General features: G+C 57.1%; 4 protein-coding genes across 10 annotated transcripts in view; 3 read left to right on the top strand and 1 right to left on the bottom strand.

The window, feature by feature from the left end:
* The window catches only part of NLGN3 (neuroligin 3), a 38,128-nt gene extending 36,069 nt beyond the window's left edge, over positions 1 to 2,059 (top strand). For all 4 annotated transcript variants that reach the window (XM_068205328.1, XM_068205329.1, XM_068205327.1 and 1 more), the window contains one exon: positions 397 to 2,059. In XM_068205328.1, the coding sequence (XP_068061429.1) occupies positions 397 to 1,234 (838 nt within the window). In that variant the 3' untranslated portion in view covers positions 1,235 to 2,059. The remainder of the gene's footprint in view (positions 1 to 396) is intronic.
* Positions 2,060 to 8,436: 6,377 nt separating this feature from the next.
* On the top strand, positions 8,437 to 9,452 carry GJB1 (gap junction protein beta 1). Its single transcript, XM_068205317.1, has one exon. It carries the CDS (start codon positions 8,469 to 8,471, stop codon positions 9,306 to 9,308), a length of 840 nt encoding a protein of 279 aa, XP_068061418.1. The 5' UTR covers positions 8,437 to 8,468; the 3' UTR covers positions 9,309 to 9,452.
* A 504-nt stretch (positions 9,453 to 9,956) lies between these two features.
* On the top strand, positions 9,957 to 11,354 carry LOC137482747 (gap junction alpha-3 protein-like). Its single transcript, XM_068205316.1, has one exon. The coding sequence runs from the start codon at positions 10,237 to 10,239 to the stop codon at positions 11,131 to 11,133; it is 897 nt and encodes a 298-aa protein (XP_068061417.1). The 5' UTR covers positions 9,957 to 10,236; the 3' UTR covers positions 11,134 to 11,354.
* Positions 11,355 to 11,705: 351 nt separating this feature from the next.
* The window catches only part of ZMYM3 (zinc finger MYM-type containing 3), a 32,898-nt gene continuing 17,658 nt past the window's right edge, over positions 11,706 to 26,945 (bottom strand). For 3 of the 4 annotated variants that reach the window (XM_068205300.1, XM_068205299.1, XM_068205301.1), the window contains exons 10-25: positions 25,158 to 25,244; positions 24,679 to 24,829; positions 23,925 to 24,097; positions 23,332 to 23,497; positions 19,569 to 19,627; positions 18,854 to 19,022; positions 18,129 to 18,244; positions 17,799 to 17,973; positions 17,112 to 17,258; positions 16,254 to 16,357; positions 15,688 to 15,856; positions 15,415 to 15,566; positions 14,813 to 14,927; positions 13,670 to 13,924; positions 13,468 to 13,585; positions 11,706 to 13,055 (exon numbers count right to left, since the gene is read on the bottom strand). In XM_068205300.1, the coding sequence (XP_068061401.1) occupies positions 12,857 to 13,055; positions 13,468 to 13,585; positions 13,670 to 13,924; positions 14,813 to 14,927; positions 15,415 to 15,566; positions 15,688 to 15,856; positions 16,254 to 16,357; positions 17,112 to 17,258; positions 17,799 to 17,973; positions 18,129 to 18,244; positions 18,854 to 19,022; positions 19,569 to 19,627; positions 23,332 to 23,497; positions 23,925 to 24,097; positions 24,679 to 24,829; positions 25,158 to 25,244 (2,355 nt within the window). In that variant the 3' untranslated portion in view covers positions 11,706 to 12,856. The remainder of the gene's footprint in view (positions 13,056 to 13,467; positions 13,586 to 13,669; positions 13,925 to 14,812; positions 14,928 to 15,414; positions 15,567 to 15,687; positions 15,857 to 16,253; positions 16,358 to 17,111; positions 17,259 to 17,798; positions 17,974 to 18,128; positions 18,245 to 18,853; positions 19,023 to 19,568; positions 19,628 to 23,331; positions 23,498 to 23,924; positions 24,098 to 24,678; positions 24,830 to 25,157; positions 25,245 to 26,945) is intronic. The other variant, XM_068205303.1, reaches the window with a different exon arrangement.

The raw sequence follows: 26,945 nt of genomic DNA, 5'->3' as shown, positions 1-26,945 counted from the left end.
TGTACTCACTGCAGCTGTACTCCCTGGGGCTGTGCTGTGGTGGAAGGGTTATCATGCCCAGTGTGGGACACTGACCTCCCTGTGCCCAGAGGTCCCGGTGTGCTGCACCTTCACTGGGGCCATGGCATCAGCAACAAAGCAAGAAGCTTAGATCATGGCCAGCCCCTGGAACAGGACCCAGCCAAGCCGCCGGGGTGGGGAGGCTTGTTGGTCCTTGTCATCTTGGGTGAGACTTGACCCAGGGTTGGGTGCTGTCCAGTCATTCAAGACCTTTTGCCAGCCCACCCTGTGGCACCGCTGGCAAAGGTCCCCTCAGTTTCTGTCTCTGCATCCAGGTGTCCCTCTTTGTTTCTTTGATTTTCCCAATGCTAGTTCTGTTCTGCCTGTGTTTCACAGGGACCCCAACAAGCCTGTACCCCAGGACACCAAGTTCATCCACACCAAGGCCAACCGGTTTGAGGAGGTGGCCTGGTCCAAGTACAACCCCCGTGACCAGCTGTACCTGCACATTGGCCTGAAGCCACGGGTACGCGACCACTACCGGGCCACCAAGGTGGCTTTCTGGAAGCACCTGGTTCCTCACCTGTACAACCTGCACGATATGTTCCACTACACCTCCACCACCACCAAAGTGCCACCACCCGACACCACACAGAACTCCCACATCACCCGCCGGCCCAACAGCAAGATCTGGACCACTAAGCGCCCCGCCATCTCGCCCGCCTACAACAGCGAGAACGGGAAGGAGAAGTGGAGCCCAGAGCAAGAGGCGGGCACACTGCTCGAGAGCCCCCGCGACTACTCCACTGAACTGAGCGTCACCATCGCCGTGGGCGCCTCCCTCCTCTTCCTCAACGTGCTGGCCTTCGCCGCCCTCTACTACCGCAAGGACAAGCGCCGGCAGGACACGCACCGGCAGCCCAGCCCCCAGCGCGGTGCCTCCAACGACATCGCCCACGCGCCTGATGAGGAGATGCCCTCCTTGCAGGTGAGCCAGGGGCACCACGAGTGCGAAGCTGTGCCATCCCACGACACCCTGCGCCTGGCTGCTCTGCCCGACTACACCCTCACCTTGCGCCGCTCTCCGGACGACATCCCGCTTATGACCCCCAACACCATCACCATGATCCCCAACTCGCTGGTGGGGCTGCAGACCCTGCACCCCTACAACACCTTCACCGCCGGCTTCAACAACACGGGGCTTCCGCACTCACACTCCACCACCAGGGTATAGCTGCCCGCCGCCGGCGCACACGCATGCACGCACACACACACGCACGCAGCAGACACTGGCAGAGGGACCGGCGGGGCCCACAGAGCCCCCGGACGGAGGGGCAGCGCCCACGGACGGTGCAGCTCCCAGCCCAGAGACCTGTGGGGTCCCAGAGTGGCCCCAGCGCTTTCTTTTGTTCCTGTCTAACTTTTGAGAAGTGCTTTGACTCTCCTGGCCTCAGGGCCCCGTGGGTTGCCCCGTGGGATGCCAGCGGGGTGCAGGAGGGACATGGTGTAGTCCTGCACAACCCACCCGCGCAGGTGGGCAGGGGTACCCCACTGTCAATGGCCACAGGGTTCCCAGTGCCGTGGCTGTGCCTCCCAGTGGGGCGATCGCATCCCCAGTGCTGAGCCCACCGAGCACCCTGGGACTGACGAGGAGCGGGACCGGGCATCCCTCTTGGCCAGTGCCCAGACATCCCCAGGCATCTTGGCAGCCCTGGAAAAGGCTCCTTCACTGTGCTGAGAAGTGGCCCCAGGCCATGGTGCTATAGGCAGAGGGAATGGGCAGAGTCCAGGGACCTGGCCTTGTGCTGGATGCGGGCGCTGGGGCTGATGCCGGGGCTCAGGGATGCTGGGAGTGGGGCCCTGGGCTGGAGACTTGGCACCTCTGCCCCTCTTTGCGCTGCAGAGAATCTCTTTTGTGTCAGTCATTTCTCTTTGCAGAGACGTTTTTTAAGCAGATCTTTAGTTCTTTACACACTAACGGAGTCGCCGCGTTTTGTCCTTTGTAAAGATTTTAAAACCAAGTGTTCTTGATATAAAATAAAAAGCCAGTTAGAAGCCAGCGTGTGCGCACGGTGCCGGCCCCCCATGGAGCCCGCCTGCCGTAGTTGGGCACCAGGCAGGGCAGTGCCTCCCGCACTGTGGGGCTGCGCTCTTTTGTATTTTTTGATATTCTCCCTCCTCCGTCACCCGTGCCCACATATATCAGCCAAAAAGCCTATCCAACGGCCTGCCTGCGAGCACCCCCGCCACGGTCCCTCACTGCCACCACTGGCCAGTGCCACCCACCACCCCGTGTGGGCATCACCTGCTCTGAGCACTGTCTGTTCACTCCCATGAACCCAGGACAGCCCCTCATGCTCCCCACCCTGCCCTGCTCCCCCAGAAGCATCCCACATCCCTTCACCACTGCTCCAGGTAGTGCTGTGCCCTCCCTGCCCATGCTTGTTGCCCGAAAGCAGAGCCAGTGGTTTGCAGCCTGTGGCAGGAGTGGGGTGACAGAAGCAGGGTGAGCTGCTCACCAGCATCAACTCTGCCTCCTAGGTTGCTTCCACTGGGGCCTTTACCCCATCGTGGGGTGACCCCAGCTCTGGCATCCAGGATGTGCAGCTGGAAGAGATGCCTGGATAGGGACTCTGGGGGTGATGTGGGGCTGGGAGCATCTGCTGTGGCCACTGAGCCACATGTGGCTCTAGGCAAGTGGCTTTGGTGTGGTCGGGCATGAAGAAGGAGCTGCAGGGGATCCCCAAGTGGGGTACCCCAGGCTCAGCCCCCCAGGGTGAGCACTAGCACCTGGGGCCTGGGGAGGCAGAAGAAAGGGACAGGTCCTTGTGGGGACACCATATTTTGTCCCTGTGCAAGACGGTCCGGCTGGCAGACGCTGCCCGTGCTGGCGGCCGTGACGCACCGGTGCCGGCTGGCCCTACTGCCTGGGGCCAGCGCATCGATGGCCCTGCTGGCCCTCCTGCCCGGGGCCAGCACAACAGCGGCCCTGCACCCTGCCCCGGCCCCCACCCTGCGCAGGGCTGAGGGTGAGGATGCTCGTTGGAGAATGTATTTATACCCTGTCACCCGTGCAGAGTAACAAATTCCAAATAAAACAGAAGTGATATTTTTAATAGCGGTGTGTCTCGCCTCTTCTTGGAGCATGCAGGGCCCGGGGACTACTGGGCTGGGTGGGGTGCCCTGTGCCAGTCCTCATGTCCCTGGTGCCCCCTCACAGAGGCAGCAGGAGGACCCTGGCATCATCCACCATGTCAGGGTGCTGGACCCCCACATGCAAGCTGGCACCCTACCATCCAGGACTGCCAACACCATGTGCCACAGTGGAGGGGTGTCCCCACATCCCCCCTTCCTCCCAGCCCTACTGCCCCCAGCACTGGGACCCCATGTGGGAACGCATCTGTCCCATAGCCTCCTCCCTCCGAACTTCAAACCCCTTTCCCAGCCTTTCCCAGCTGAGCTCCCCTCCCCCTATTTGCCAAAGAGAAAAGCTGCTGGTTTCATTTCTTCTTAATGTAATTTCAACTGGAGTTGCCATGGAAACCAGGAACGGAGTGGGGGGGCTGAACTGCCTCCAGGCAGCATGTAGACACTGGAGCCAGGGCGAGGCCCCGAGCCAGGGGAGCCGGGGCAGGCAGGGGGCCAGGCTGTGCAGGAAGCCGAGTGTGGGGCTCCGTCCTTCTCCCCACGGGCGACCTTCGCAGCTCCAGTGCCACAGGCGCGTGTCACCCCGTTCAGCACCGTGCTCGAGACCCTGTGCTGGACCCCCCTAAAAGCCCTGGTGCTGCCCATTGTGGCATCCCACAGGGTGCCTAGTGCCCTTTTGAAGAGGTGATGCCTTTCTGCCCCAGATTAGGGGATTGCCCTGCCCTTCCGTCCCCTCTCCTCATCCTTGCGCAGCCCCAGCTGCATGCTGCCACATGTGCCAGCATGGCCAACCCAGCTAGGACCCCAAGGCAAGCTGGTGACAGACGACCCTCTGCTATTGTGCTACCGCCTTTGCAAAACTCCTGAGGCTGCCATCTGTCCAGGGTGTCCTTGACCATCAACAGTTTTCCTTTGGAGACCCGGCAAAGCTCAAGGGACACTGTATCCCAGAGGGTATGAACAGTTTATATCTGCATAACAGCTGTGAGACATCCTCTGCTTCAGGGGACATGTTTAGGGCTGTTAGCAAGGAGAACCATAAGGGAACTCAACTGCAAAGCTGTCCCTGACATGGGAGGGAGTGAGTGACCTGTGGCTGGCCTCTGGCTGCTGGAGGATTCACAGCCAGCAGGAAGGCAGAGATGCTGCTTTTCACAGAAGCATCACTGGGATAGTGCCCTGGGATAGTTCCCCACACCTCTGATGCACCCAGGACGCAGGAGAGCAGACTCACAGGCAGGCAGAACAAGCTGTTAAGTCTTAGGCTGCAACCCCCTCTGCCTTGTGCTGCAGCAGCACAAAGGATTTCTGTGCTCACCCACTGCTAGTGACCTTCCTGGCAGTTGACTCAGACCAGAGGGTTTTGTCTCTCTGAGAACAGCAGCCTAGATCCAGGGATGCCTGTGCTGCTGCCAGTCCAAGCCTGGAACCCAGCAGCCCCTGCACTGCAGTGACCATCCAGTGAGGAGGCTGAGCCATCCACAGGGCCAGCCCTGCCTGGAGCAGAATGGCTGGGGAAAGGGAACTCTGGAAGCCTCCTCTGCAGTCCTCCTGACAATGGAGCTGTTTCAGTGATGGTTCAAGCTTGATTTCGTCCATCGTACCCATACAGACTGCTGGGCTGCAAGTTCTTTGACCCTAGCAGGATGCCAACAGCTGCGTCACCTCAGTCCCACCATCCGCATGCTGACTCAGTCCTGCCAATCTCATCAGCTTCTCTGCGTTAGACGTGCCCACGTCTTTGAACTCTTCCGCTGCAACTTCAGACACCAATTAACTTCACAATTAGCGTCATTAACAAGAACACCGTTTCTAGCCCACGTGGTCGCGGGCGGGGCACTTATCTGAGTACTGGAGGCAGTGCCGGCCACGGCTGTTCAGTACAGCCTGTCCTTCTCCGATGGCTTTTGCAGCTTAACCTGCTGGCAACAGGCGCGGGGGCTGCCTGTGCTCCCGCCCACCCCTGGGACCTCTGCTCCTCCCAGCCAACTCCCTGCAAGGACAACGGGCGGGCATCGTGCTGGACAGCAACGCCCCGGGTTCCTCCTCCTCTTTCCTGTTGTTTTTTTCCTCCACGTTGACCATGTTTTAGACGGATTCCCACGCTGAGCCCCGCCGGGTGCTGCCGCGGGCAGGTGCGGCCCCGCCGCCCCCGGCCCGGCCCCGCAGCGCCACCTGGTGCCACGGCCGGCGGCCGCCCCCGGCCGCACGGCCCGAACCCCGGCGACCCCTCGCCCGGCTGCCAGCGCTCCCCAGCCACCCCTCTCCTGGCTCCCAGTAATCCCCAGGGACCTCCCGCCTGGCTCCCAGGGCCCTCCAGCAAGACCCCTAGACTGACTCCCAGGGACCCCTCTCCCCGCGCCAACCTCCCATTGTGCTTCGATCCACTTAGCTCAGCCCACGCCAGTGCTCACCAGTCTGCCCTTCTCTTGATCGCCCCAGTGACCCCCACCCAGCCTGATCGCGCCAGCCTGGCCCCGCTAGCCCCTTGCTCTCCCAGTACGCCCTCCGCTAACCCCCAGAAGCCGTCCAGGGTGCGGAACCTGGGCGGTGCCGCCGCTGCCGCTCCTCGCCGGCGCTGCTGACTCAGGTGCGGCGGTTTATCAGAGACTGAGATTGTGGCCCCTATGGCCCCAACCAGCCCTGCATCACCGGCCACCCCCGGTATCTCACTGCCCACCGACCTCCGTCCCGCTGCGGGGGCACCCGTAGCGGCCCCCAGCCGCTCCACAGTGCCACCCTGCCGTCCCCACGCGGGAGACACCCGGCATCATTGCCACCCTCATGCAAGGGATGGCGCGCGGGCTCCTGCAGCCCGGCCCAGGGGCCCAGGATGAGCGGCAGGGTCGCCGTGTCCCACACGGGGTGCTGGGCGGCGGGACCTTGAAGCGGGCCAGCCGAGTTAATCGTTGACAGGCTGTTTGCCTTTTCCCGGCTGCACTTTTTTACACATTAAATCTGGGTATTGGTGGCTCCCCAGGGACCAGCCGGCAGCCTGAAGCACCAGATCAAGGTGCTCCAGGAGCTGGGGGTACCCAGAGTCATCCCCCGGCTGGAGAGCAGGGCTCCGCCACGGTGCACGTGCCTGGCTTGCAAGGAATGCAGCGGGGACGATGCTCACAGCAGGGGAGTGGAGCCACGGGGACCAGGAATCTCCCCGGGGACCATCCTGGGGGGCTGGCCCTGCCCCAGCGCTGCAGTAGCCCCGGGGTTGGCCCCGGGGGATGCTCAGCCGCGGTGCTGGATGCGGGTGGGTGCGAGCCAGGCCGGACACACCTGCGGTGTTTACTTGGCGAGCCGTGGAAGGAGCAAGGCTGTTTGGGAGGGGGTGGGTGACGTGCCTGCAGGGCAGTATAAAGTCCAGGGTGGTGCGGTGGAGACTGATTGCCGCAATCCCGAAGAGCATTGATTGTCCTGGTGTTGAGGTGAGAAGCTGGCGGGCACAGCACTGTTGCGGGGGTGGCCGCATGTCCCTCAGCTGGGGAGCACCGGGGGGGCCAGAGGGGGCCACAGCAGGGCTCGGTCCTGGGCCTGGGAGAGGAGAGCCGGCGATGCCGGCCCTCATGGCAGGAGTGGGGAGAGGGGCAGTGAAGGCACAAGGGGCGTCCTCACGGCTTTGCTGGACGGTCTTTGGCCGCCACCGCTTGCACAGCTCCGGCTGCTCGCACCTTGGGCTAAGGGGAGGAGGTGGCATTTGGGATGGAATTAATTGCCCTGCCAGCCTACAGGCACCCAGCTGGGAGGGTTTACTGGGTATGCCGCTCCCCACCTGAGGCTGGGCACAAAACCCAAGGGACATGGCGCCATCCCTGCAGCGACGGGGCACAGTGTGACAGTGTGGCTGGGACACCAGCCCTGAGGGGCACGGGGGCTGTGCGAGCACAGGGACTGTTGTCCCGACCAGCATGTCCGAGCAGTAGGGCAGCGTCAGTCCTCTCGGCGAGGAGCGCAGCCCCAGCGCGCAGCCAGCGTCACTCCGGGCTTTCTCCCACGTCTCCAACGGCACACGCGGGGCAGCTCTAATGCCCCCACAGACCCCGATGCTGGTACCAGAGCCTTGAGGAGACGGCAGGACTCACAGCAGCGGTACCCGGTGCCACTCAGCCCCGCGGCGGCACACCGAGTGCTCGGTGCCAGACCCCTGCTCCAGTGCCCTGTGCCGTCCATGCGGAATGGGCACGCAGCTGGGCACGGCCATGCTTCCTGGGGAAGGGACCTCCAGACACCCTGGGTGGCCCGTCCGGCACAGCGATGTCTGTGGCGTGGGTCCCGCCGGGCAGAGCCGCGAGCAGCCCGCGGGTGGGGAGGCCGTGGCCGTGGTCGGTGCGGGGCGTGGTGGGGAGGTGGGAGTGGGTGCAGGGCCGAGCAGCGGGAATGCAGCACACAGGCACTTTGTTTGGCCAGGGTGGGCGGAAGTCAGGGCGTTAGATCTGAATGCTAAAGTGTGTTGTTCAGGGGCCGATAAAGGCCCCATTGTATGTAAATAGTTTATAAAGCAGCATATGACTTCCAGTGCAGGGCAGTGGCAGAGAGAGACGAGGGCAGGCGGAGCAGAGCTCTCCTGCGGGAGGCATGAGACCTTAGCGGGGCCACTGGGGGCAGCTTGCGAGGACCCTTCCTCACCGGCAGGTACGCGTCGCCAGGATCCTCCACACTGGGGGGTGGCTGCTCCCAGCCACCCAGACTCATGCAGGGGGGGAAGCAGCTCCCGGGGCTGCTCAGTGCCAGTGGATGGCTCTGGCTCTGGTGAGGCAGGGGTCTGCGCTTGGGGGTGGGGTCGCCCTGTGTTCCTTGGGCAAGGAAGGTCCTGGGAGGGTGGCAGTGCAGGGCTGCACGGGGGGGAGCCCTCCAGCTCAGGACTCCCTGGCCATGCTCCTGCAGATAATAGGAGGACAGAGGGAGGCACTGGTGCAGTGGAGCCCATGAAGTTCCTTGGGACCATTCCTAGACAAAGAACTCAGCACCGGGTACTGGTGGTCCCTGCGATGGTGTGGGAGCTTCATCCCCATTCTCTGTGGCAGCTGTGGGTTAGGATCCCTGTGCCAGTGTGGGGCGGCAGGACTGGAGAATCTGGCACTGCTGGGGCAGCCAGTCTCATGCCTGCTCTGGCCAAAATGCTGCCTTGAGCCGTGTCAGGAGCAGGAGCCACGCTGCCATCCTGCTGTCTGTCGATCCTGCTCTCCACCTTCCAGGGCTGCCACTCAGTTGCTCCCAGGTCCCTCCTGGGGCTGCTGCCACTGGAGCCAGGACCTGCTGGCTCTCAGCCAGGGATCCTTCCTAACACCATCCCTCACTGCTCTTTCCCGCAGACGTGAGAAACGATGAATTGGGCCGGCCTCTACACGGTGCTGAGCGGGGTGAACCGCCACTCCACTGCCATCGGGCGCATCTGGCTCTCCGTCATCTTCATCTTCCGGATAATGGTGTTAGTGGTGGCAGCCGAGAGCGTCTGGGGGGATGAGAAATCTGCCTTCACCTGCAACACCCAGCAGCCTGGTTGCAACAGCGTCTGCTATGACCACTTCTTCCCCATCTCCCACATCCGTCTGTGGGCCCTGCAGCTCATCCTCGTCACCACACCAGCCCTTCTCGTGGCCATGCACGTGGCCTACCAGCAGCACCAGGAGAAGAAGCTGCTGGTGCTGACAGGGCATGCAGATGCCAAGCACATGGAAGAGGTCAAGAAGCACAAGATGCGCATAGCGGGTTCGCTGTGGTGGACATACGTCTGCAGCGTGGTCTTCAGGCTGCTCTTCGAGGCCGTCTTCATGTACATCTTCTACATGCTCTACCCTGGCTACCAGATGATGCGGCTGGTTAAGTGTGAGGCTTACCCCTGCCCCAACACTGTCGACTGCTTCATCTCCCGGCCCACTGAGAAGACCATCTTCACTGTCTTCATGCTGGTCACCTCCAGTATCTGCATCATCCTCAACATGGCAGAGCTGGTCTACCTGGTGGTGCGGGCTTGTGCCCGCCGAAGCCAGCACCACACCAACCCCTCATCGGGGAAGGGCTCCTTCTACGGGCACAAGCATTCCTCCGAGTACAAGCAGAATGAGATCAACCAGCTGCTGACAGAGCAGGATGGTTCCCTCAAGGACATGCTGCGTCGCAACTCTGGGCTGCAGGAGAAGGGTGACCGCTGCTCTGCCTGCTAGGGCCACCACTGCAGGGGCCCTGGCCCCACAGTTGCCCCAGGGGCCTGTTACTGTCCCTGTCCCAAGGATAGTATCCCTCAGGCGCGAGTCTGGCTCTCCTAGATGGCCAGGAGGCCATCCCGGACCATTAAATCTCCATTCTCAGGTGCTGCCTCCCTCCTTTCTGCTCTGGCTGGGATATGCCAGGAGCTGGGATGCCAGTGTGGGGTGTCCATCCCTGCACCCAAGCCCTGGTGGGTGTCACGAGGGGCTGCAGTGCCAGGGCTGAGCTGGGGCTGTGGCTGCGTTGCCCTGACAGCCGGCAGCAGCCAGTGACCCCTGGGTGGCATTGATCAGTGTCCAAGGGCTTGCGCTCCCCCAGCACCAGTCCCTGCAGCCCCGAATATAATTAGAAAAGTGTCCAGACCAAAAATAGAGGGAAAAAGTTTCCCCAGTGGCTGTTTGATGTGCCAGTCACAATGAAAGCCAATGGGGCACGCAGCTGCCTCATGCCCCAATAACCCCATGCCTGCCGTTGGGTGACTGGGCAGACGGAGCAGGCAGATCTGTCCGCACTCCACAGAGGAGCTGGGGACCAGCTGGGAAGGGGCCTAGCAGCATCCCCCATCACCCCACTGGCAGGAGCGGACGGCGCGGGAGCACTGGGCTCTGCCCGACGCACCGTTTACGGTGAGGTGCCCATGCCGGATCACTGCCGCGGTTGTTCCCTGTGGTGCTCCCAGCTCTCTGCTGGAGGCCTTTGCTCCCCCTGCTCTCCTTGTGACAGGTTAGGGGGTCCCCTGGGACGCAGGACGGGGACATTCCAGGGACAGTCCTGGGCTGGGTCTGTGCACACCTTCTTGACCAGGGAGTGGGGAGGCATCTTGGCGGGTTGTGGGGCGGCTGTGTCTGGAGAGTGGCTGTCTTGCAGGGCACCACAGCAAGGGCCATGGGGGACTGGAGCCTACTGGGCCGGCTGCTGGAGAATGCCCAGGAGCACTCCACAGTGGTGGGGAAGGTCTGGCTCACCGTCCTCTTCGTCTTCCGCATCCTGGTGCTGGGGGCAGCCGCGGAGCGGGTCTGGGGTGACGAGCTGTCTGGCTTCTCCTGTGACACGCAACAGCCCGGCTGCCAAAATGCCTGCTATGACAGCACCTTCCCCATCTCCCACCTCCGCTTCTGGGTCCTGCAGATCATCTTTGTCTCCACCCCCAGCCTTGTGTATCTGGGCCACATCTTGCACCTGGTGCATCTGGAGGAGAAGGCACAGCAGCAAAAGGCAGCACGGGCCAGCAGCGGGGCCAGGCGCCAGCGCCCCAGGCAGCCCCAGCTCCCTGCAGGGAACACAAGGGCACGGGTGTGCATGCAGGGGGCCATCCTGAGGACGTACATCTGCAACATCGTCTTCAAGGCTCTCCTGGAAGTGGGCTTCATTGTGGGCCAGTACACCTTGTATGGGTTCCAGCTGAAGCCCCTCTACACCTGCAGCCGCTGGCCCTGCCCCAACACGGTCAACTGCTACATCTCCCGGCCCACTGAGAAGACCATCTTCATCCTCTTCATGCTGGGGGTGGCCTGCCTGTCCCTGCTGCTCAACCTGGTGGAGATCTACCACCTGGGTCTCACCAAGTGCCGTCGGGGGCCAGGCCCCAAGCCCCGCATCCTAACCGCTCCTGGTGGGCCTGTAGGGCCTGGCAGCACCTATGTCACTCTGCCCAGGGGTGGAAGCCCCCTGGCTGCTGGCAGACCCCCCCATGGCCTGGCACCGCTGAAGAAGGCAGGTGCATGGCTAGGGGTGGCTGGTGGGTCCCATAGGGACGTGCGAACAGCAGACCTGTCAGTGTAAATGTGGCCTGCTGGGATGGTCAGGGATGGGCAATGCATGCGTGGTCACGGTGGCGATTGTGTCTCCAGTCTCTGCCAGGCCCAAGGCATGGACCCCATGGCCAGCATGAGAGCTGGGAACAGCCCTGGGGACGCTGCTCAGCTGCTCCTGGCACTCCGGGGAGCAGCAGGGCTGCGAGTAGAGCTTGGAAGGGGGAGAAAATAAACACTTACTGCACCTCACTTGACTCCTGCTCTGCTCACAGGCACCGTGGCATTGCCCGCCAACTGCTCCATCCTATGGACACACTGCATGGCCAGGGCAGGGCCACTGCTGTGTTGGGTGGGGCTGCAGCACTGTGGACCGAGGGCAGGGCAGGGACAGTCAGGGCATGCCATGCTGGCACCCGTGGGCACTGGGGCAGAGGCCATCACCACATGCCAGAGCTGGCAGGACAGCAGGGCCCAGGCAAGGTAGGAAGTGCAGGGAGCACAGGCTGGGATGGACAGGAGCGAGGTGCACAGCAGCACAGGGACACTGGCCCTGTTCTACAATGCTCACCCTGCCCTGGGGGAAAAAACAGGGGCTGCCAAAGTTTTCCACATCTTTATTTGAAATGAATGGTTTCCAGAGACACAGGGTTAGTCCTACTGCCCTGGCATCACTACAACAAGACTGGTGAGCGGCTCACTCTCCACATGGACACAGAGAACAGATGGCCCCAAAACAACATATACAGGCTCAACAGGAGCCCCATGTACAGCTCAAGAAAACCGACCAGAACATGAGAAGGGGCGGGAGGCAGCACAGAGTGGCACAGCTGGAGCCAGACTTGTCCTGGGCAGGGTGGTGGCAGCCTGTGGCTGTGGGAGAGAGGGGGAGGCCAGGCAGGGCTCCCTGCTTCTGTCAGCAAATGCCTAGGCCCCTGGCTGGAGCAGAGGTTTCCACTGATGGCACCTTGCACAGGGGAGGGTCCTTACACCAAGACAGGGAACAGTGGGGAGAGAGGGGCAGCACTAGCACAGACCCATCTCCATCAGTTTTCAGCAGACTCAGAAAACACTGACCAAAGAGAGGGAGGCATCCTGGCTGCACACAAGGGAGGTGTCCCTGTGGCAAGGCCAGATCTCTGCCCACGAATTCCAGTGCGAGCTCCATCCACTCCCTGCAACCAACCCAAATCTCTCCAACCCTGGGACAGAAGTTCTCCCCCTGACACAACAGCTCTCAGGCCGCCTGTGGCCCATGTCCACTGGCTTGAAAACACAATCCTGCCCCAGGAGCAGAGCTACTGTTGGTACCTCCAGCCTTGTGAGGGAATGCTAAAGAAGAGAGAAGTAAAAGCTTTGGGGGCCGCTGGTCCAATGGGGCACTGTGTTTTGTGCAATTCTTGTCCTGGGGCATGGGGAGAGAGGGGTAGTAGCAGGGCTGGGGGTAGGGGAGGAAGAGGGCTGGGCAGGGGGAGCTGCACCAGGGACTCTGCCACTCCTGTGCCACGGGAACAGGCCCTGGGGAAGATGGCTCACCCAGCAGCCAAAACTGGAGACAGAGCTGAGTGCGGGGGCCACGTACGTAGGGAATGCCTGTAACGAGCAGGATGGGAGGTCCAAGTCTGGTAATGATGCAGGGACAGCACTGCTGTGCACCATCCCTTCCTATGCTGCATGGCCCCTGCCCTGCAATGGGAAGCAGCAAGATGAGGTGTCCAGGGCTGGAGTGCAGCCAGTCCAGCAGCACCTCGTCCTTAGTCCATGTCATCCTCCAGGCTGCTGAGCCGACTGTGCTCCTCGTAGATCTCCCTGACGGCCAGGATGCGGTTCAGCATGCTCTCCAGCATGCTCCGGTCCATGGGGATCACCGAGTACCAGAGCGGGGACTCGGCGATGCACGACCGCTCGGGCTGCAGGTAGAACACATCGCTGCGGTTCCGCAGGCTCTCGGGACTGTGGAGAGAGAGGAGGGTGAGACCTGGGATACCAGCTTCAGAGGCTCAGACAGCCTGGACTGATGTCATATTTATCGAGGGGTGTTCACAGCTCATCACAGCCTCTTATCATTCAGTAGGATGAGGACACAAACCCAGCCTACAGCTCCTTGTTCAAGGCCAAAACCCCTAACTACTCAAGCAGTGGACTCTTACTGCACATTCCTGCCAGCCTGGAGAAGGGCAGGAAGTGGAAGAGGCCAGAGAGAAGCATTCTCTCAAACTTGGTCTAATGAAGCAGCACAGAGCCTGGACAAGACTGCATGCTCATTTACAGATGTCTGGAAAGCAGCAGTTGCTCCACAGGGTTCCATCAAAACTAAGAAGTGGCCCCAAAATGGCACATGCCTCTTCTCCAGAGAAAGCCTCACCATTTGGAGAGATAAAACTCATAAAACTTGACTGGGCATCGGAGGGGATTCATCCTGTTCTCCCGCTGCTCCAGCATTGGTACCTCCTCCTCACGCTTTCGTTTTCCAGAGCCGCCATCTGCAGAGAGGGAAAGAGCTGGATCACGGCTGGATCCTGATGGGGAATGCAGGGGGAGGAACAGAGATGCTTCCCCAGACCCACCTCGGCTTTTCTTCTGCTTGGCGGGAGCGTAGTAGCGGATGCTCACCACCTTTGTCATGCCACGGGCTGTGGTGCACTTGCGGGACTGGCGCACCACGTTGGTGAAGGAGAGCTGCATGTGCTCCTCTGCTGTCTGCAGCCCGAAGAACTTAGTGTTGAAGAACATGAGGGTGTTGAGAAGCACAAAGGGTGAGTAAACACCCAGCTGTTTGCATTCCCAGAGGTGCTCCTCCTCAACACGGGAGAAAACTGTGTCTGCAACACACCAGGTGAGAACCAGGTCACATCAGCAGTGGCTTTGTGGCAATCCCTTCATCCTGCCACTGCAAACGACTGATGCTTCACAGCATCTCTTTTTTCACAAGGTTATTTCTCCTGAGCCATGAGCAGAACTAGGGCTCTGCCCAACCATAAGCCTCCCCAGATCACAGCCAAACCACAAGTGAGAACTTAAATCAATCCTAACTGCTCATCACTACAGATGGCCAAAAAGTGAACTCCAGGTCAGTGCTCCACTACACTCAGTGAGAGATTAGGGAAAAGCAGCAGGCAGGAGAGATCTGGCCAGCTCCTGCCTAGATACACAGGTCTGGAGTCAAATGGCTCTGCCTGGGATAGCCAATCTGCAGAGATGAGGCTGGATCTATGAACCAACTACTGACAAGACACAGCAGGGAAGGCAGCCCGGATCACAGCATCATGAAAAGCCTCTGCAGAGCTTTAGGTTAGCCCATTCACAAGGCAGCAGCACAGCAACCTTGGCCAAGGCCTAGCATCATGTGCAGGGCTCATCCATGTGCTGGGATCACAAACACATGCACCAGTGTGCCTCCTGGCTTGGCATCTTCCTAGTCAAAGGGGGGAGACATCACTGTAAAGTGTTGTAAAGATTCAAATTGTCCCAGGATACAAAGCACATGCGCTCTGCTCCCAGCTACCCTGATTGTGGGCAACAGAAGCTGCTGAAGTGTAAACCACGCTGGCTCTGCAGTTGGTTTGGGTCAGTATGACCTCAACACACAGCAGGACTGTGCTGCCTATGCCAAGATTGAAGCTGGGGGAGCACAAACAGGCCAGAGGATCCAAGGCTACAAGCACAAACTGGATATAAGTGGGGACTGAAGGTACTCTGAAGACACGTACTATTTGGTAAGATTGTGGGTTGCCAGCCACTCAGGGATTTGTTCAGCTCCTGCACGAAGGTCAGGTAGTAAAGGTCTGTAAATATATTCACCATACGATTGTTCTCGAGCAGATACTAGAAAGGACAGAACACACAGTCAAGAGAAACACAGCAGCACCTGGAAAGCAAACCCTCCCCAGGGAGCCCAGGGCACACATGCAGAGCACCCCTCCTTGCACCACCAGAGCTGCTGGGCAGATACTTCTGGGAGATACTTGCAGATCTGCAGAGTATCCTTGCAGATACTTTCTGCAAGGAAAACCCTGGGGCATGACAAAGCAGACTTAGTGCTGAAGGGCCTGAGTTTGGAGAGATCCCCCAGCCCTCCTCAGAGCTGTGCAAGAAGGGTGCAAGGCTGGGGAATAGATGCCACCCTACTCTCTGAGCTTGGGAACAAAGACTAAACCAGGTGGGATGCTGCCTTAGGCTGAGGCACTAAAGGAGAGTCCAGGCAGCCTCTCTGGGTCCCCAGAAGGCAGAATGAAGGGTACAAGCACCCCTCACTAGATCTGACCCCTGAGACTGGCTGCAGAGGACTTGAGGGCAGCAACGCCTCCCTCACCTGCTGGATGCCAAGGCAGAGGTAATAGATGCTGTCTGGTTCATAGCGCTCCCCGTTCGGCCGGGTTATCTCCTTGACAAACTGAGCCAGGCCGTAGTTGAGCTCAGCTGCTGAGCAGGCTAAGATGTCTTCCTTGATCCTCATGGGCTTGGCTGCAGAGACAAGCACAGCAGCCTCAGACAACAACTTACAAGGTCAGGAACACCTCAACACCCCAAGGTCCAGCTCCTGGGAGGTTTCTGCCACTCCACTGCATCCAGACAAGGCACTTACGGCCAAAGCGTAGCTCCTCTCCCTTGCTGGTTTCTCCCCCTGCATACTTGGCTTGTACCCAGGACTTCCAGGCATTCACACCGTATGAGTAGTTGAGCACTGTACAGCTGGGCTGGCTGCTCATTGAGTCCCGAGAACAGCTTTCAGAGAGCACCAGGCGCTTCTGCCCCTGCAGAGAGGTGTTCCGTGAGACTGGGCACCTACCTGGGACAGGTGCAGGAGTCCTGGCTACCCCTCACACCTGCTGTCAGCTCCCTGCAGTGTGCCATGACAGCAGGCACCGTTCTGCTGGCAGCCAAGCCAACAAAGTTCATTAGTTACGAGGGTCACAGGCAAGAAAGAGACCAGCTGTCACATGACTTGTAACATTCAAAACTCCTCCGAAATGACAAGCAAGTATTTTCATTCAAGGAGTGGCCTGCAGGCCAACCATGCCCTGAATGCAGAGGGCACAACCTCCCCAGCACACCAAAGACTCTGGTACATTTCACCTCCTACATCCCAGGTGGCAGCTCTCACTCCAAACCCGAAGGGCTTTAAGTAGGCAGTACCCACAGAGAACTCACCTTCCGGACAGCTCGAGGCAGATCTTGCTCTGTGGACACATCATCTGGTCCCACCAGCCCACAGTCAAAGAGGAAATCCACACTGGGGTTGATGTCCAGAGGATCTGAAAGGAAACAGAGGCAGAAGGCCTCAGCTAAGACTTGTCATCCTGCCCCCTGTGCTGGCCCGATTTTTACTGCAAAATGAAGAGGGAACACTTCACATCCTCTACCACTGCCTGGCATGAACTTTAAGCCATAGCCCAACAAAGAAAATGTGGCTCTGGCAGACAATGCTAAAATTTCTCAGAATAACCAGAACCCCACATTCTCCTCTCTGACAGTTTTTTGTTTCTTTATTTTTTAAACCTGAGGAACATTCCTCATTCCCTGGTGCCAGGCCAGTACTGTGGACAGCCTGGCACAGGCACGTCAATTTCTGTTGTTTGCTGCCAGCATCCTGCCTCAGCATTGCTGTGCTCCTGCAAGTCCCTGCCTCTTCTTCCACCTTCTGTTAACAGACATTCAGCAGTTCTGCCATTTCTCAGGATGCCATGCCATGTCCAGGTTTCTCATCTAGCTGGATCCTCTGGAATCATCATTCATAAACACACCACTGCTGCTGCCCTGCTCTTAGTGCTGTTAAAATCAACTTCTCATTCCCCCTTCTCTGGGTCTTATGTCCACAGCAGGTAAGTTTAGTCTGGACAAACACACACTCCTTCAGAAGTGGTGCTCTCCCCACCCCTATTTCAAGCAGTCACCGCAGGGCTCTCACACTAGGTCAATCAGAGGGCATGGGGAGGGAAGTGCACACAGCTGAGGGCAGTGGAAGGCCCCCCTCAGCAGCCCTGCACACCTGTGTCACCCAGCTCTTACTCTTAGGGAAGTCAGCCTCCAGGTCCTGGCCTGGCTCATCGAGGACATTTGCCATCTTGACAGCCATAGCCAACACATCGTCCCGTGCTGGTCCAAACAGATCACAGTCCTCCAGGAGACCCTCTGCACTCTGGTTACTCACCAGGTCTGAAATAAAAAAGTTCATCAGAAACCCAACTTTCTTGAAAGTCTTTTATCTGTTTTCCTTGTGACAGCTTGAAGATGAAGTCAGGATCCCTGTGATCAGAGCAGCCCCACCCCCAGCTTTCCCTGAACAGCAAGACATTGGAAGGTTGTTGTCTCCCCAGCCACAACCCCTATCACTGCCATTTGTAGGAATGCAGCCCCCAAGTAAAAAACCTGCAAGACCAGGGTTCTATGCAGCTACCTTTTGTATCATGGAAGCTGCTTCAGGGAAGAATCTGAACAGCCACCTGAATAAACTGAGAGAGCTGCACATGTGCCACAAGACTGGCACCCCCAAAAGGGACAGTGGTGGACATTGCTCCCTGCTGCAGTTCTTCCCTTCTGGTACTCCCTCAGTAGAAGTTAAGGACTTGCTCTTCCTTGCTTCCTCTTCAAAGGCTTTGGGAGAGCCATAATCCCAGCAGGTGTTTTAGCTCCAAGAGCAGGCAAACAACCCTTGAGCCCAGCTGTTGGACCAGACCAAGCCATGGCAAAACCTACCACACAGGTCTGAGGAGGCTTTGTCCAGTTCCTCAGCCTCTGCAATCATCTCAGCCATGGCCAGGATGTCAGCCTCTAGTGGATTGGAGGGAATCTTCACCTTCAGTTCCTCAATGGTCTCCACAATCTTCTCTGTGCTCTCCAGTGTGGTGGGCAGGAACATCGGCACAGGCACCTGTGGACAGCAGCACACCCGGCAGAAAACTGACACTCAGTAGACTGACATAAAAGCAGAGGCACGAGCAGAGCATGAACAGAGAAGCAGGGAGACTCGAGCAAGGCAGGATCACAACAGCAGGAGAACGCGAGCAGGTGAAGCGTGTTGCTTACCGGGACAGGCATGGAGAAAGGCACAGGTACTTTCTGGCAGTACATATGCATAGGCACAGGCACGAAGATCGGGACAGGGATTGGCAACACAACCAGCTGGGGCTTCCAGTCAGCCTCTGACAAGAGCAAAAATACATCAGTGACCTTAATCCCAGAAGTTCCTCCACCCAGCTCTGCTGCATGCTGCCATGCTCCCAGCCATCGGCCCTTCCAGCACCACGGCCCTTCCAGCCACCAGCTGCTAGGACTCGGGGGCAGAGTTGGAATAGCAGCAAGTCAAGGCCAGCAACAAGAGACAGGCCAGCAACATGTACTTCTTGCCTTAGTCAGAAGTACAAATCCTGCTCTTAGCCCTGCTAAGAGGTCTAGTTGCCTTGCGTATGCTGCAGACCACACACACATGCCCAACAGGAGCTAGAGTGGAACTTGTTTAGCAGACAGCCCTCAGACAAGCTAAAGATCTCCAGAGGAACAGGAGCTGTCCCACAAGAGGTAGGATCATGCTACAGAGCTCTCTACATCTCTCCTTTACTGGTGATGGCAATGGGCTCCCTACCCCCAGCCCTGCCATGTATGCCCTGCACCTGCCCAGAGACTCCTCAGCATGGTGCCAAAGGGTGCAGCCTGCTCTGTGCAGCATTTCAGGCTGGATTCACAGTTAGTCTGGAGTAGGAACGTGCCACTTGCCTTTCCAAAATGCCCCTGTAATCCTTACAGTTTCCTACCTGTCTGACATCCTTTGGACTTCATTTCAAACTTGCAGGAGACACCACGGTTCTGCATCAGTGGTTTACACATGGCAGCTTTGTTTTTCCGAGGGGTGGCTGGAACCAGAGGTGGGGCAGGAGGTGGCACAGCTGGGGACGTTTGGACTGAGGAGGCCTTTGCTGACAGCTGGGGAAATGCAGAAAGCAGGAGGTTGGTGTCCACCTAAGGCAGCACAATCTCTTCCCTATTACAGGTGCAGATGGAATGACTCCCAGAGCACCTCTTGGAGCCTGGCAGTCCCCAGCACATGGACACTCCCATGGTCAGACTGTGATGAAGGACTGCCAAGCTGTTCCTGGCAGGCAGCAAGCCTGTGTGCTGCCTCTGCTGTGCCAGGAGTCCAGCAATGGTGGCTCCTGTCCCATGGGGTAGAGCGGAACAGTGGTACAGCAACTATACCCAGGCTCAGGAAAGCACTGTGCAAAGAGGAGCCAGTGCCACCGTGTCAGGATATTCTGGAGTTCATAATTAATTCCTGGGGAACAGTTATTCTTCGCCCTTGCAGGAGACATGTTGAGACATGTTCCTAGTTCTTTTCATCGCCCACTACCCAGACATCTCAAAATGCATTGGTTGTAGAAGAATGAATTCTCCCTGAGCAATGGCAGAACTGTCCCCTCTTTGGGGACAGCCCTTTTGTCTTGCAAACTCCTACCTTCTAATGGGTCTTACCATGTTAGTTTCTGCCTTCTGTGTGGAAGGGACAGCTGGTTTTGGCTCTGAAGTCTGACCTGTAAGAGAAAGCAACAACTCTTAAGTTCAAGAGCTCCTGGGCCAACATGTCCCACTGCTGGGACTGGAGGTGCAAGCAGCCAGAGAGCAGGGACAGGCTCCCCAGAAACTGCTCCTGGCCACTCCAGGAGCAGTTAATGTTTCCACAATCTCTAGCCCTAACACCTCAGAAGACACTACAACTCCAAAATCAAGTTATTCCCATGTGATTTTGTGCTCCCTTACAGTCCACCCCTTCCCCATCACAGCAGGTCAGGAGAAATCCCAGCCCCTTGTAGAGAGAGGAATCCAGGGCTCTTATCCCAGCTCTGCCTATTGGCTTGCTGTAACGAGCCATGGCCCCTCCCTGTGCCTCCATATCCCTGCAACATATATCTTGGCAAAGTGCTTGGAGATCCCTAGGAAGAAGGTGACAGAGCTAGTAGCAGCATGATGAGAAATCCCAGAAAGCAGAGAGACAGCTTTGCCCCAGCCCTAGGGATGCAGTCCATTCCCCTAAGGAAAGAGAGGATCACCTGCAGGTAAGAGGCGCATGTGGCGGACGCTGGTCTCAGGTGGTGACATTATCACCCTGCCTTGGATGATAATTCCAGCTCATGTGCTCTGCAGAAAACCTGCACCCATCTCAAAGGCTCGTGAGCTAACAGAGCACCTTTCATCCCAGTCTCCAGTGATCCCTGGTTACACAAGTGACTGGCAAAAAGAATTGCCTTCTACTGGTGGGCCATGCATGAAGGAGACCCCTGCAAGGACAGCAGCAGGTCCCAGCACCAAAGGCAGTGGCGGGTCCATTCACAACTCCTATACACAGACAGGTCCTTCAAGGAAGGACCCAGATTCCTAAAGGTCCAACACAGGGACATTCACACTGTGAAGGCTTCCTCTGACCTGAGGAAATGAAGGATAATTCTTGTACAATTTGAGGCCCATCAGGCTCCACTTGCTGACCACCACAGGGGGCAACAGATAAATCCCAGCTGGAGGAAGCTTCCTAGTCTGCAGCTAAGCATTCAGCCATAGGATCTGCAGCAGTCCCAGGGGCCAAGAACTCACCCTGACAACCCAAAGTGGATGGGCAGCAGGTCCAGGTACGAAACACCAGTGGCCTGAATGAGAAAAGAGAAGCTATGGCTTATGAGCAGAATTTCTGCTGCAGCAGAATCTAAAGCAAACACGATTGCCCCACTGGTCAATGATTCAGGACTACAGAAAACAAGATTCTCCTGCTATGTGCTACGTGTCCAGGCTTCCAGGAAAGCTGCAGCTCGTTCTTTATTCTCATCCCAACACCAACCAAGGAACTGTCAAGGCACTACTGCCTGCCACAACTGTGACTTCTACCCTCTCCAGCTGGACAGCCTAGTGCAGAGCCAGCTCCTTTTGGAAGCCTTTAGGCACAGTTTTGAAGCAAAGCTCCTCAATCCCACACTACATGAACTGTTCCCAGCAAGGGAATGTCTGCTTGTATGATCAGCTAGAAGAACTCTCAAGGATCACCAGATTGGCAGCAGCCACTGGATCACAGGACTTCATGCTTTTAGGCAATCACTGGCTGCAAGAGAGTAAGCAAGAATAAACAGCTCTGTCCAAGATGAGCCTGAAATCCAGGTAGTCCCTTGCAAGCTGGCAACACAGCTGTCAGGTCCACAGGAGACCATGCAGAAGCTGATCCTCCCAAAATCCCCTGCACAGCACAGCACAGCTGGAAAGCTCTCTGTGAAAGTGGGTCCTGGCTTCGACATCCTTCCTTTGCAAACTCAGCAGCATGCCACAGTCCTGGGGCAAGGATGTCCACAGCTGTCCCACATTTGGCAGGGGACTGGTGTGCCAGGGCATAGAGAGGGCCCAGTGCAACCAGCAGCATCCACTAAGCACAGCAGCTGCTGGGGCAGCCTGGAACTCGTGCTCAGCTGAGCATTGACTACTGATGACAGGCTTTTCCTTGGCTCCCTTTAGTCCTTACAGGTTGCACGGAGATGCAGCAGTGGCACAGTGAAGAGTGATGCCCCACATACCAAGCAGCAGAGTTCTGGGGGGAGATGTGGTGGTTCTCCAGAGATGTGGTGGAGGAGGCCTGAGACTCTCATGGTTTTGGTGGTGGTGAAGGTATTTCTCAGTCTTGTGGTCCATGGCTCCAAGGAGACAACGGCTGAACAGTGTGAAACATGCTTCCCCTTTGCAGGCAGAGCTTGCCCACTGTGCCTGTCCCAAACGCCATGTTACAGATCTCTCAAAAGCGACATGTTTTGACAGCAGAGGACAAATGGAACAGCATGGCTAGGGCTGTGGAATCACTTGCTGAGCTACAAGAACCAGCATGTCACACACGTCTTCCTCCCTTGGGCAGCAGAGCACTGTAAAAGCAGAATTCCCATGGGCACCCCTGTGCCAGCAGAAACCAACAGTTCCTTTTCCAGGTCACTCCAGTGTGCTGCCACTTGAGCTGTCACTTCACACAGCCTGTTATGGAGCGTGGCTCTTGGAAGGCAGGTTGGGCTTCCCCTAGCTGGGGAAACCTTCTGCTTCTGGCAGAGCAGCTCTGCTTTGCTGCCTAAGCAGCAACGACATCCACAGCTTCCCCTGTCCTATGATCAGTGCACTACAGTCAGGGGAGGAACCTCAAGAGTCTGGAGATGGAGGATGAGGTCTCTGATGCGAAGGTCCTTGTCTTGGTTTCCCCTCCTTAGCACACCCTAGCCAGGGTTTTACACATCATGAAATCCCAGGGAGGCCAGCAAAGCCCTGAACCTGTGATGCAGGTATGTGTTGAAGCTTGATGCACTGAACCAAGTCCCACTGTAAGCTGCAAGCACTTCAACTATATCCCCCAGGTCACCCAGGAGATCGTGGCCTACGAAAGACCAAAGAGAATGAGACTGCAGGTGTCTGAGGGCCAAGCAGTGTCTTGTCACTGTCACCAGGAGCACCTTCCATCCTGAGGGATCCCAAAGCACTTTGCAATCTTCCATAAGGAACTGGCTCGAGTTAATGATAGGAAATGGGGCAACAGGCAGCGAAAATCTCCTCTCCAGCTGGTACTCCATGGATGCAGAATGGGGTTATCTGGGACACGGGGTTGGCAACTCCCCAAAGCTGCAGTGAACTTTGGGTAAGTGGTAGGACTCCAATCTAACATCGCAAGACACAGTGCCTCCAGCAGCTCAGTGCTCCCTCAAGACCGTTCTAGGTTCAGCTCTGGCTGAAGGAGAGCCCACCTACAGCATCACCAGCACCACTTCCTGCAGCACCCTTCTTTGTCCTTGAATGTTTCCCATCCAAGCACTGACCTGGCCCAATCCAGATTAGTTTATGAGATCTGAGAAGGTCACAGCTCGGAGGTGGTGTGAGGCTGCAGGTGGATTGTCATGCCAAACCACGCTGTCCCCTAACCCTGTAAATCGAGCTCTCCGCTGGCAACTTGAGGATGTTAAATCCCTGAGTATCCTCGCTAAGAGTGTGAGCTACAGGCAGCACGCTGGCACCGGCTCCTCCCGTCTGGGCCCTGTGTGTCATAGAACCATAGATGTTAGAGATGGAGAAGCCCATTAGGTCCCACTCCGTCCTTTCCCCCCCAGGGGCCAGTGCAGGATTGTTCCCTAGCGTCTCCTCCAGTCCCAGGCAGGCAGCTTCCACCCCCTGCTGTTGAGTCTTCCCTGTGTCTCTCAGACTGAGCTATGCAGTTCCCTCCCTCCCTCCTACTCACTGTTCAGCAGGCTCTCGGGCCCCTTCTGCGTGTCCAGGTTGGGCTGGTTCTGTTGATTGTAAAATCGCAGCAGACACTGCTGGTTGCAGAAGTGTTTGATTTGCCCTCGCCAGTGGATGGTTTCCAGCAGCTTCCCCTGACGCTTGCAGGCATGGCACCGAGCTGCCTAAAGCCCGCATCAGCAGAAGAGAAACAACGAGTAACTAACCACACCCCCTCCGAGTGCAACACAACTCTCCAGTGAAAGGTGCACATCGCAAGGTGCAGTGAGCTTCCCCACAGCAGTGCCCTGCCAGTGCCAGCCAGGGACTCCAGCGGTGCGAACTTCTCACAGCAGCACTGGCCGCGGATCCAGCACTGTGAGCTTCCTCAGTGCAGTGCTCTGTCTGGCAGGATCAGCTGGGGACTCCAGCTACGTGAGCTTCCCCGTAGCAGTGTCCCGTCATTGCCAGGCAGGACTCCAGCAGTGCCAGGTTCTCCGCAGCAGTGCCAGCCAGACTCCAGCAGTGCGAACTTCCTCAGTGCAATGCCCACTTATCTGGGTGCCGTGCCCACCACAGCACTTAGCACAAGCTGCCAGTGCCAATACTGACCTTGAAGTACCAGAGCAAGTATTTGCTTTTGCAGTCTTCACTACAGAAGTCCCAGGTGCTGCCCTCCAGCTGCTCGGTGACCGCCCGCTGGCAGGTCTGAGAACAATAGGTGCAGGTGATGCAGCACAGGCCCAGGTTCTTGGTGAAATCCTGTTTGTAAAGAAGCACACACCCTGCGGAGAAACAATAGGAGTGAAACCTTCCCAGGATGAACTGGGGGCCTCCCTGACCCAAACATGACCAGAATCCAGGTCTGCGGAGACAACAGAGCACACGCAACACACTGTAGGGAACAATCCAGCACTGGCCCCTAGGGCTGGGATAAGATGGGACCTCACGGGGACTTGCCATCTCTCACCTCCATGCTTCTAGGAAGAGTCTGACTCCAACCTCCTGTGTGCAGGAACCCAGCAGGCAGGGCAAGGCCAGGTCAGGCCAGCCCAGACGCAAGAGCGTAGAAGTGCATGATGACAGGAGGAGCGGAGCTGCCACCTGCTGTCTCCCCAGCCCCCAGAGAGAGAAAAGCTGTGAGAAGGCCCTCCCCAAGGACACAATGAACGGTAAAGATCTTGCCCTAGGGCCTGGCTGGACAGCAAGCCATACCCACAACAGTCCTCCCTTCGCTGCATGGCAAGGCTCTTGCCCCAGGGCCTGGCTAAGACAATCTCCCCTCTGTTCCTCTCCATGCTCTCCTCTCCTCCCCCAGCATGGGCTGGCATGGGGGCTCTGCCTCTCCCATGTGTTCCCCAAGTACCTTCGCTGCAGAAGTTCTTCTCCACTCCAGAGAAACGGATCTTCTCATGCAGCAGCTTCTCCTGCTTACAGTGCTCACACTGAGACACCACCCCACGCAGCCGCTTGAAGTCCTCGCAGCAGTCCTTACAGCAGAACTGATATACCTTGTCCTGCCAAAGGGACCACAGCCAGGTCAGCCAGGCTGACAGGAGGTTCCCATAATTCTCAGGGAAGCAAGAGAAAGACTACAGGGCTGAGTTAAGTCCCCATGTCTCCTGGCACAGGATTTGGCACGAGTAGTCTCCTCCTGCCCTTCTGACGTCCTGCTGAACATCAGGAGTGCAGCACTCAGCACAGTCTCCAGGCACATCTCTGCAGCTAAGGCATTCAGAGGACTGGCAGAGGAGGAGTTCTGCTTAGAGCAGGGAGATGAAGTACCCCAAAGGTTCTCAGCAGTGTTGGCCTCCACCTCAACATCCCCCCGGGGGAAGTCCTCACCTGCCAGTCTAGAATCTCCGGCTTCCCGCTGAACAGATTGTGACAGTAATGGCAGTTGAGGTGGATCCCACCTTCTGGGCTGGTGCGCTGCGGGAGACAGAGACAGCTCATGGGGGGAGAGCAGTTGGAGGGCAGCAGGCACCTGCCTCACACTGCCACCTCCTTTAGGGCCTGCAGCCTGCCTGTCCCCCTCGGACCTGCTGCCACTGTGGGGACTCAGTCAGTCCATCACATCATGTCTCAAGCTCCTGGAGAGATGATTCTTGAGAGCAATTTCACTTTGCTTCCAATGTGCTCGGTCCAGCTTGTCTCAGGAACGCAAGCTTTCAAGCTGCCACACCACTGGATTAAAAAACTTAAATGATGAGGGCTCTGTTCCCTCTTCTGAGGATTTCTCTAAAAGTTCTTGAAACACAGGTGCCCAATTTCTAGATAATGCAACTTAAGAATTCAAGCAGCCTCTCATCCCATTTTCTGCTAGATTAATCTGCAAGATTAAACAGCATTTGGTGTCCTGTCCACAAGGATATATTTATAAATAAAGTAATTCCTGGTTTTCTTTCTGGTAACTTCAGATAAGACATTCTTCAAGTGCCTCAGTACAAGTGTTTTTCAAGTCCAAATTTAATTTTTGGTTGTTTTTTTTTTTTCCAGAATACTTCCAATTTTTGTTCAGCATTGAAAATGAAGCGGACATTGGAGAACATCCTTCCTATATGTGCATCATTCTAGGCAGCTCTTTTGCTCCCTGGCCCTCAAACGTTAACTCTAAGTTCGTCTGCTTGTACTTGCAATGAATTAATCCTTCCTTGTGTGGCTGTAAACTGAGATGCTCGTACTGAATAGTTTATCTGCTGTAATTCCATAGCCTTTTCAAAATCCTTACTTTCCAGGATTTGCATCTCCACACTACCTGAGTAAGGCTGACACAGGATCTTGCACTGAAACTGCGTTTAAGCACACATTAGGAGGAACCAGCCTTGTCAATCAATCCAATTGCTTTGCTTTGTGTGACTACCCTGAATGCAGCATGGACTAACATTTCACCAGTTTTTGTTTCATCTGCTAGATTTCATCGTGCTTACTTTGACTTTATTGCCAAATGATCAAAGAAGGTGTTGAAGTCCTTGGACTTAACACTGATCCCCAAGAAGCCATTTTGAAACATTCTCTTCAGTGTTTTTTCTTTGACAAGTGTGTTCTGAGATCTGCCAGCAAGACAGTTCCTAACCCAGGCGATGCATGGGTTTACTCATATGTTTACAATGCTGATTTTATATGGTAATAAATCAAGTTAGATGAATTAATGAAGTCCCAGTTGGGAAAAGGGGAAAAGTTACAACCATTTCTAAAATAGGTAGAAAGGAGGACCCTGGAAACAACTGAATTGTACAGTGCCTGTGAAGATCATGGAACAGATCCTTCTAGAAGCTGTGCTGAGGCACATGGAATACAAGAGGTGCCAACACAGCCAGCACAGTTGCACCAAGGGCAAGTCCTGCCTGACCAACCTAGTTGTCTTCCTCAATGGAGTGACTACGACTACATGAGTGGAGAAGCAAAGAGCGATAGGTGTCATCTCTCTGGACTTCTGTAAAGCCTTTGGCACAGTTCCCCACAACATCCTCCTCTCTGAACTGGAGAAAGATGATTTGATGGCTGGACTGTTTGGTGGATGAGGAATTTGGTTGGGTGGTTGTATCCAGAAGGTAGTGGCCAAAAGTTCAATATCCAGATGGACATCAGTGACAAGTGTGACCCTCAGGGGCCTGTCCTGGGACCAGGACT

This window comes from Anomalospiza imberbis, chromosome 14, assembly GCF_031753505.1.
Source record: "Anomalospiza imberbis isolate Cuckoo-Finch-1a 21T00152 chromosome 14, ASM3175350v1, whole genome shotgun sequence".
NCBI lineage: Eukaryota > Metazoa > Chordata > Aves > Passeriformes > Viduidae > Anomalospiza > Anomalospiza imberbis.
This window is presented reverse-complemented; position numbering and strand designations above follow the sequence as displayed.

Bases quoted from the DNA above. Each gene is read 5' to 3' on its own strand.
- GJB1 (XM_068205317.1), top strand. From the start codon at position 8,469: ATGAATTGGGCCGGCCTCTACACGGTGCTGAGCGGGGTGAACCGCCAC.
- LOC137482747 (XM_068205316.1), top strand. From the start codon at position 10,237: ATGGGGGACTGGAGCCTACTGGGCCGGCTGCTGGAGAATGCCCAGGAG.